At 36.1% G+C, this 9500-nt stretch overlaps 1 protein-coding gene across 2 annotated transcripts; it reads left to right on the forward strand.

Annotated features, from left to right (window-relative positions):
- Positions 1-239: 239 nt before the first annotated feature.
- On the forward strand, positions 240-2527 carry LOC135121871 (GTP-binding protein 10-like). 2 transcript variants are annotated; one of them, XM_064046150.1, is made up of 12 exons: positions 240-369; positions 447-568; positions 627-675; positions 729-795; positions 848-952; positions 1296-1419; positions 1471-1592; positions 1668-1754; positions 1813-1919; positions 1979-2020; positions 2074-2218; positions 2271-2527. In XM_064046150.1, exons 6-12 carry the CDS (start codon positions 1337-1339, stop codon positions 2426-2428), a joined length of 744 nt encoding a protein of 247 aa, XP_063902220.1. In that variant the 5' UTR covers positions 240-369; positions 447-568; positions 627-675; positions 729-795; positions 848-952; positions 1296-1336; the 3' UTR covers positions 2429-2527. The 2 variants fall into 2 exon arrangements, with proteins under 2 accessions (XP_063902220.1, XP_063902219.1); XM_064046149.1 differs by having other exon boundaries at positions 868-952.
- The last annotated feature ends 6973 nt before the right edge of the window (positions 2528-9500 follow it).

Consider the following 9500-nt stretch of genomic DNA (forward strand, 5'->3'; position numbering starts at 1 on the left):
TTAGCACGCGACTACAGAAGTGGTCAATTGAACGGTATATAGTTTGTTAGGCGTGCCGTCTAAGTGCCTACATCAACGGCTTGCCATGACAGTATTTAGTTAAACACTATAACCTAATTATATATATATATTTCACCTTCTCTTATGCTTTTGGCTCGATTTTTTTTGTACGCTGGTTTTCATCTTTCAGGTTTTTTCCCTCATTGTTTTTTCTTATTATTTTGGCATAAATAACCTTATTTTTGGTTTTATAACTATTAAATATGTAACTTTTCTAATATAAGATGTTTCAACGTCCTTCTCACCACTATATGTTTCCCGGCTTAAGTCTCTTTTTCGTTTATATGTTAAGAAAAAAATTATTTACAAGTAATGTCCATTCTGCAGTAGTTAGCTTATCAGATAACTATATATTTATTTCCACGTATATTGAAATTCATCTGCAGACCTTCAATTAAAAATAAGCTAAAATATGGATTTGATACCAGTTCTAAAATAGTTAAATATCCTATTCGACATCAAGTTGACTTTAGGGATCACTGCTATGTTCACGTTTCTGGTGGGACGGGTGATTAGCTTGAACGTTTCTTATGGGTTCAGCGAACTCTGTGTTTATATATGAAAAGGAGGATTTGGTGGACCCACTTTTGGTGGACTTGGTGGAAATGGAGGAAGGTTGGTTTTATTTATTTTTTAAATATAAGTGCAACTTTATAATTATTAAATAGTGTGACTCTTGTTGGTGCAGATTGTAACCTACCCTCTTCAGGCAAGTATATCGCTGGTCCTGGCGAGGTATTTGAAGCATTTGTTAGTTTTGAATTTTTAACCATAATTTTTAAACAAGTTTTATATTATTTTTACAAGCCCTGTCGCCGTGGATTTTCTCGCAGAGGCCGAAGTGGTGAAGATTTACTAATCCCAGTTCCCCTTGGCACGATTATTAGGGATGGTGGGTTTTCTTTGTTTACTTGTTAAATACAAAGCTTTTGTTTTTACTACGCGCTAATCGCTAATACTTGTGTTTTACTGTATTTTATAGCTTTATTGAGTTTAAGGAATCTTTATCTTTGTGATTTATCCACTTTATCTAAGATGTCCATGTATCATATGGTAGTAAACTTTACATATAAATACTATTTTTAAATACATTTGCTTCTAGGCTTTTTTTAACAGAACTGTAGTATTGTATAAGTGTATTTTTTCCGCTTTCTAATTTAAGCATACAACCGCTTTGTTTCGTTAGTATAATTTTCTTTAAACCTTTTTTTAAGTTAACCTAAATTATTAAATAGGAACGACAAAGGAGATTATCGCAGATATTGATAGAGAAGGAATGGAAGTGTTAGTTGCTAAAGGCGGGTTGGGCGGTTCTGAGGACACCCCCATTCCCTACCGTCCCACAGATAGGGAAAGACGGTTAGCCGCTCAATTATTTACTTTTACCGTACTTTATTACGTAAATATTAGAAATTTGTTTTTGGAGCTCAAAACTATTGCCGATGTCGGATTGATTGGTTTCCCTAACGCCGGGAAGTCCACACTTCTAAGCGTCATCTCATCGGTGGAGCCGAAGATAGCCTCTTATCCTTGTAGGCCATCCGCACACTCTCTGTTGCTTTCTGCCGACGTTACAACTTTTATATTACTATTTATGGTTTTGTTAGTCACTACGTTGCGGCCCGAAGTGGGTGTGGTGGAAACAAAGTCTGGTGACGTCATTCGGGTAGCAGACTTACCTGGATTGATCGCAGGTCACTTTTTATGAAAATCATTTTTCATCCGCGAACACCGATCTTTTAACTATTATAGGAGCTCATAAAAATTTGGGGCTTGGTTTTCGCTTTCTGAGGCATATCGAACGTACCAAATTTTTGATCTTTTTAGTGGATGTTAATGGTTTTCAGTTGAGTGCTTCAGTAAGTTCTTTGTTGCTTTGTATTGTCCGTGTTCTCATTTTTTATACCATATGCTTTAGGATGCTTTTTTTGACCCTGTAGAGTCGTTAGCTCAGCTAATTGTATGCTTTTCGTTATAGGAAGTTTTTTTTTTTGGCTAAAGAATTGCTTATAGTTGGAACTTAGAGAGTATAATTCGACTCTTTTGTGTCGGCCTTGTTTATTTGTTTGGAACAAAGTCGACTTGTTGTCTTCTTCGCAGCTCTACCAAAAAATGATTCAGATAGAAAATCACGTTCACTATCAGAATTTATTGCACGGTGGAGAGTATAAATTAACATTAGGGAGTTGTTTGAAATTTTTTTTACTTAGAACTAAACGTGGTTGGCGTTTACAAAACATCGACTATGAAGGGAGTAGGGATTGACGAAGTGGTGTCGTCTCTTGGGAAGTGGTTTGAAGAGAATAAGTTTGAGCTTCAGAACGGTACAGGCCAGAAAGATGATATTGAATTTTGGAAACTCGATTAAAATAACTGCTTGACTAAAAAGGCCATCGGCGGTGACTTATCTAAAAAAAAATAAGAGCTGCTTGTTAAATAAAAGAGCTTTAAGCCTACAGGACTTAAATCCCCGTAAGCCTTATTATAGTAAAGAAAAAAATAAAGCTGGTAATTAAATTAAAGAGTACAAGTTAAGCTTTTATAAGAAAAGTTTGGCCTTAGTAATAATAATCGTCTTGCACGCGATCTCTTGTATACCGAGAACTTTATCCTGGCCAGTCTACCGACTTCTTTATGACCCTACACCACTTAGCCGGCTTTTAAATTTAAGTATATTTGTCTATAAAAATAATTTTTTATATAAAGAAGATAAGTTCGGCTATAGTTTAATCTATTCTGTTTAATAAATGGAGCTGTTTTAGTCACTTACATTATAGTACGCTATGTTTTAATAACATAGTGTTCATCTATTTTAGCGTTTCCTATAATTTAGATGCATTATGCTTAGATAGTACAACGTTTTGGAGTTCTCCTTATTTTGGATATTCTTTATACAGCATCTAGCCTATTTTAAATTTTTTAGAATAAGCATAATATATAAACTTTTTGAGTACGTAATAGCAAACTTTATATATGTATTTAAGTTATATATTTTATTATATGATAATTTCACTTGTTGATAGAGTTTATACTTCCTATATTTTATACCTGAATTTTCTTTATACTAGACCGGAGTGTGTGGTATTTGAGTACGATATGTTTTACTCCAATACACTAAGTTAGCTACTACTAGGCTTATTTATTCTCTAGGTTACAAATTATTTCTATATAGATTATATATTTTAGATTTTGTCTATTATATTCAATTATACTTGGACTTTTTAGCACTACAAACCTGAACATTGATTGCTTTTAAGTTGAGATGATACTATTAGGCTTCGACAGATCTTTATATTTCAGTATATATTATATTTATGCATTACAAGTAACTGCGCCTTCTATCTCACTTTTGTTATACGGGCGCAGGCGTAGAGCAGTTCAGTAAAACCTTTTTCTGCTTCTTTCCTACTACCACCTTTGATTTAGGCGCCTAATATATATTATATTACGCGTACTGAGGGCAAAAAATAACTAGTAAAAAAGGGCTATTTTAGTATTTTTAAAGTGTTACTTTGCTTATCCTCTAACCGAGACCTAGCGGCCCTGAAGGGCGAGGGCTTAGCTGGTGCGGCGCCAGCACTACCTATTAGGTCGAAAGTTTCGCTGTTTAGGTGTTTACCCCGGGATGGGCCTTAGGATGTCTACTTGGAGGGTTTCGGGGTATAAAATGGTGTTGCCGATTGAAAGCCAACCCTAGGGGCCACCACCTCGAATGTTCCGAGAAACCCCTCCCCCCCTTCAAGCTTACTCGCACGTTTATTGCATGTTTATTGGTATTATGTATTTTTAGTTATTAGTATACTATTTAAACGGGCTGTACCTTACTGATATATTAGGTTTCCTAAGTAAAAAAATAATACCACATACTCCTGTTTTGGGTAAGAGAGGACGCTCATATATCACCTGAAGGCGTAACCCCCGCTGCTCCGAAAAGCTGGCGTTTCAAGCCTGGACTCTAGTCAGTCAGCATAGGATGGTGGTGGGAAAAAAAACACCTCAATGAGGAAAGGTGGCCCACCAGGTCTCTTCGGCTATCAGCACCTTAAACGCTAGTTGTCTCCCCTAAACGCGCTTTTTTTTTTAGCGCTCCCAGGAGGGTATGACCACTTGTTCCTTTCTGTCAAATTTTAATGTGACGTATGTTATAAAAGCTTTATAGCATGAGTACCGCTGCGGACCGCCAAGTAATACTGGTTTCACCATGGTTTAGAGATTTTCATTAGGAGCTATGGAGGAAGTATTAGGGTAGTGCCCTTATTACTAGCTCTAGAATGGGTTTCTTTCTGAATTGGCTTTGGGTTGCACATCTAGCTGCTCTGAGTCAGCGTTTTTAAAGCAGAAACCGATTACGTGTGTTTGAACACCCAGACCTATGGGTCTATTCATTGGGTGCCCGGCCTCCTTATGCATCCAGGCATCTTGCGTTGGGTATTATGTATGCCATTACTTACGGTTCAGCCTAGAGTGTGTATTAACCTTTATTCATTTATATTTAGCGGCCTCCTTCTATGTAACTAATCTTTAATTGTCATAAAGTAATTTATTGGTTGTTACTTACAATTTGGGAAAACCGCGCTTAAATTTGGTAATTGAAACCTAAACATTAGTTTTTGTGTAGGCGCTCCTTCCCTATGCAGTTGAAGGTCATGCGTAGGACTGTTCAATAATTTAGAAAAGACTAGGGTGTTTGTTGACTACTAAGGGCTTCCCTCAAGAACCTAAATTCAATCTAGGATTTGATTTTTATGGTAATTTAAAATCTTACTTAAACTACTTGATTGGTGATAAGTTGGGTTTTGCTCGAAATTCTTTAGCTCCAGCGAAAGGCATTCAAAGTACTGATATTGAACGCCATATGCTTCACTAGGCGTGAGAGGGATTAGATGACTTTAGTTGACTGATGTCAGGTATTTAAAGTCTCTAAAATATCAAATCACAGTAGAAACTATGTTTCTCTTTAAATATTCAATCAATTTTCAGTACCCCGGTAAATACACTAGCTACATTAAAGCTACAGGAAAAACTATAGACGGTCAAAAGCACCCTGGTGTAATAGAATTCAATAAAAAACTAACCAAGAACCTTCTTAACACTTTCTGGGGTTAAACTTTAAGTAAAGCATGACTAACTTTGAAATCAGTGGAACTACAGAAAATATATTCCAAATTAAGTTTTTTAATCCTGTTAAAATCGACAAGGAGAATATAACCGTCTTTATGAAAGAAATAGAGGACTTAATACTGCAAGCAACAGTTCCAGAGTATAAACTCAACACAGTTCTTATACTTAAACTACATATGATTCCATATCAGATTACTATAGCGCTTTATGAATCCTCGCTCACGGTTATAGAGATAGAAACCAACACCAGTTTGAAAATGAAAGAAGTGAGTTAGAAATAGCTACTATTAAAAATGGATTAAACTTTATAAGGCCTTTAAAAAAGCTATGAAAGGTGCAAATTAGCAGGTGGTATTTGTCTTCCTAGCCACTATTGACCAACAATAGAAGACAAAGAACCTTGACCTTTTATGAGAAACTTCAACAAGCTCCTACTTAATAACAAAAATAAACCTAGACTTCCGTCTTGTTTGAACAAAGACATTGAAATATACTCTAATTCCTCCAAGATTAATTGGACAATTAAATAAATTCTATTCGCCTAAACTTGGTTTAGAAACATTAACCAGAGCTAGAATTTACAAGCATTTATTAAGCAGTAGCCTAAAAGACTGTAAATCATTAAGGTCAATAACGATGCTCCGTCTAAGAGAAGCTCTCCCCTCTAATATAATTAAATACAATTTTTTAATGACTAAAATTAGAAACAAGTCCTTATTCAGATTGGTTCTTATTTCAATAACATTAATGTTGCTTAATAAGGTAATATATTCTATTTTGCTAATTTGCTTATTGCTATGCTTACGACATAGTGAATACCATGAACCTCTTGCTTCAATAAAACTGTGTTCGATACAGGAGTGTCTTTAGATCGGATCTCTCCAAACCAAGTATGTCAGCTTACCAGCAAGCGTCCTTTTGATTACTAGATAATATTGAAATGAGGTTTTTAAGCTCAAGCTCAGTGCCCTGCTTAACCACTTATTTTGCCTATTTTGGGCTAGCTAACTCCTGTCCTCCTATTAAACTTTCAGAGAACGGTACCGGGTAAGTTTTAATCAATCCGAACATAAAAAACACTTAGAAGTCTCGCTAAATTATTCTGCTAAAAATCGAAATAAACAAAAAGACCCTTCAGGCCCTCATTCTTTGACAGTTTACTAAAGGCCCTGTCAGAGTTTATAAACTCTATTTAAACTTAACTAAATAACGCAACCCGATTAAGCACACTATTTGTCGTATAATTGAACCTTACTTAAAATGTCTATTGTATTTTTCTTCATATGCAACTGGTCTGCTAAAGACAAGTCAAATTCTTTAAATTTAACATTAAATAGGACAAAACATATTTGCTCTAATAGTTAATAAACCTATTAAACAACCTTAGTACCAAACTTTAGGGATTTAACTTTATAAAGACCCGAGTAAAAAAGCGATTAACATGGGCATGTCAATTTAGTGCTGTTAACTGTAATAATTAAGCACCTTGAAGAACACGTATTAAGAGAGATGCGTTTTTGTCGGCTCAAGCGTTTTTCTCGTTGCTTGCGCATGTCTTGTGCACTCATTTAACCATTTTTTTTTTTATCTCGCTTTTATCGCGGGCGTATGCATGCAACCTTCTTTGCCCATGGGTTCATCGCTACCTAGGCTATCATTCTATCATGATTTAAAGTTAGGTGCTTTGGGTTATACCTCAGCGGTGGTGGTTGGTGTCTTTAGTGGAGGCATTAGGCGCGTTTTTGTGTGCCTTGGACTGTTGGCTCGAACCTTGTGAGCCTTCCGTCATTGTGGTACACTCTTCATGCAAAGAGAGGATATTGGTTTTTGTCCCTAGAAGCATGTCGTATAGCGTCCGAAAAGATCGAGCCCTATCTTGATGCGCCTGTTGCCCTTGTTATTCCTGATCTCTTCCGGTAATTGGAAACAACGAATGAAGACTACAGAGTACCATCCAAAGATGGTCTGACGTGTTGGTATAAACACTATGCCGTCTGGTGGCGTTTAGAATCCCTCTAGGATCGATGTCTTTCGTGACTTTCGTTGAAATAAAAATGTGAACTAAAGCGATTTGCCCTCGACTCATACTCCATTCATTGAAAGATTAAACCGTTGACTCTGATAATGGTCGCCCTGCTAGATTGTTGAACCATTGAAGCTTGCACGTTACTTTGGGGAGTAGTAGGTTCGTTGGGTGTTGAAAAAAATGCTCTTAAAAATGGTAAAAACAGAGCAGGGAATAGACTCTTGAAGCAGGTTCTAATTTACCTATATCTGAAAGGTACTGTCCGGCGTTTTAAGATAAATCAATCGGCTAAAAGTTACCTAACTCCGAATAAAGCAGTGTTATGTCAATCCTGATGAATCTATATGACACTAAATTTAAACGTCTTGCGCGATTACTACTAATGTTGCCTTAGTGTGGCTGTTCTTCGTAACTTGCTGCATAATCATGTTGAACATTGGTTGATAATTTGGTGAAACATGCTAAGTTACATAAGTATATTGGTTCTAGCTACTAACTGCGTGCGAAAGCTTTTGCTTAACTGACTTGTGTAATGAGTGACGGAATGGCACTTGTCTGCGTCTATAGGCTGCCGGTGGGAGCGCTCTTATTGGCTCCTCGCTTGGTGACATAGTGCTTGTATTATATGTATAATGAATGTATGTATAGTATGAGCTCTGTGTGTATATAAATATTAGCTAGTAGTACTATAAGATAGCCGCGAAGGGCCCCGGGCAAACTAATAATTATTTTGCTCATCTTTGCCCTTGGCATTAGCTATAGTCTTGCAAATACATTGGATAAACTAACTTAAAAGCTGTTTATCGAACTTTGTTGGTTGGTCTTTTGAAATGAAAGTTGTCATTATCAGCTCACTTTTTATTTTTCTTTTTGGTATGGGTAGTATTATGCTATGATGTTGCTAAGAGAAGTAACTAGCGCTTACTTCTCATTACTACAACAAATCTAGCGAACTTCTTCCAGGGCTTGAGCTGAAATTATCGAGTAGGCTCCTAGGAAAAGGTAGCCAAAGGTTCAAGAGCAGACAGCTAAACTAGTCTATCATCGGCAGCAGTACAACAGTTTGGTTTTTAAACCCTAGACAGCGATTTTAGAATTTCTAACTCCTCTGAGGCGATAAAGTGAGTTTTCTTAAATCGAGCACTTGAGTAATTTCTAGACCTTAAAAAATTAATAATTTTCCACCACGCCGAAGAAGAAAAAATGCCCTCTTTAAGGAGAATGAAAATTATATATTAGAGTACAAGTCCTAAGATTAATCTGATGTACTCAGCCTTGAATAACTAACCTAGAAGGTCAAAAAATAGTTGATAAATCATTATTAATCGAAGCACAGAGAGCTTATCGAGCATTCGTAGTAATTGAACAATCTTCGTTATATAATTGAGGCATGCTTTTTTGAATCTGATATTGTTCCTGTTAGACAGTAACTAATATCTAATTTAGCTATGGGATTTCTTTTCCAGCAGCCGTTAACCTTAGAGTTTTCAGCTACGGTTTAGCGGGTCAACTTTGAACACATTCGCTAAGCACTGTTATACTTTCAGATACCCCCGAGAGCTTTCCTTAATCACCAAGCCTAAGCTGTCAACTAAGAGCAAGAGCTGTACCCAAGCAGACTGCTTAAGCTGAACTAAGGAGATAGGGCGTCTGCATAAAAGTTTTTAAGCCTGTCTGTGATATTATTGTGGATAAAACTAAAACTGAAACTGGTCTCTTAAGGCTCTTGCTTTCTGTTTGCCATCGTAAACAAAATACAGCTGGGTATCTTTAATAATGGCATCTTTTTAGTGGTTCTTTAAACATTGATAAATTGTCAATAAAAACAAGGACTGTTGTAATATCCCTGATTGTAAAACTTTCTCTCCCACACTCAAATGTGCTTCGGAGAAGATCATTTTGTTTACTTTTTTGTAACGGTTATGTTTGAGCTGTTTGCTTTAGCATCTGTTTTTTTATCCCAAGGATGTATCTCCTAAATAGGGACAAGTTAAATATAGTTATACTAAAACGAAAGTTCATGGCGTACTAAATTCATCAAAGCGACCTTAATTTTTGTCTATTCACGAGCTGCAGAAACTTATTATCAACCAGGTATGTTCTTTTATTAGATGCAACTTTAATTACCTACCCGCCACTAACCACTTACAAAGTTGATAAAAAAAACTAATGTTATTACCTTGAAAAGCAGATACACGTTAAAAATTAACAGATGCACTATGCGAGTTCACAACAACCTTTTCAAAATGACAAAATTTTCATGTTTAAATTAAATACCGAACATTTGTAAAAA

The sequence above is a fragment of the Zophobas morio genome, unplaced genomic scaffold (genome assembly GCF_036711695.1).
Source record: "Zophobas morio isolate AGI-343-1 ecotype UQ-CSIRO unplaced genomic scaffold, CSIRO_AGI_Zmor_V1 ptg000759l, whole genome shotgun sequence".
Lineage (NCBI taxonomy): Eukaryota > Metazoa > Arthropoda > Insecta > Coleoptera > Tenebrionidae > Zophobas > Zophobas morio.

Coding starts and splice junctions, on each gene's coding strand:
- LOC135121871 (XM_064046150.1), top strand. CDS start 1,337: ATGGAAGTGTTAGTTGCTAAAGGCGGGTTGGGCGGTTCTGAGGACACC. Junction 1,755..1,812: donor CTTACCTGGATTGATCGCAG/GTCACTTTTTAT, acceptor TAACTATTATAG/GAGCTCATAAAAATTTGGGG. Junction 2,021..2,073: donor AGTCGTTAGCTCAGCTAATT/GTATGCTTTTCG, acceptor AATTGCTTATAG/TTGGAACTTAGAGAGTATAA.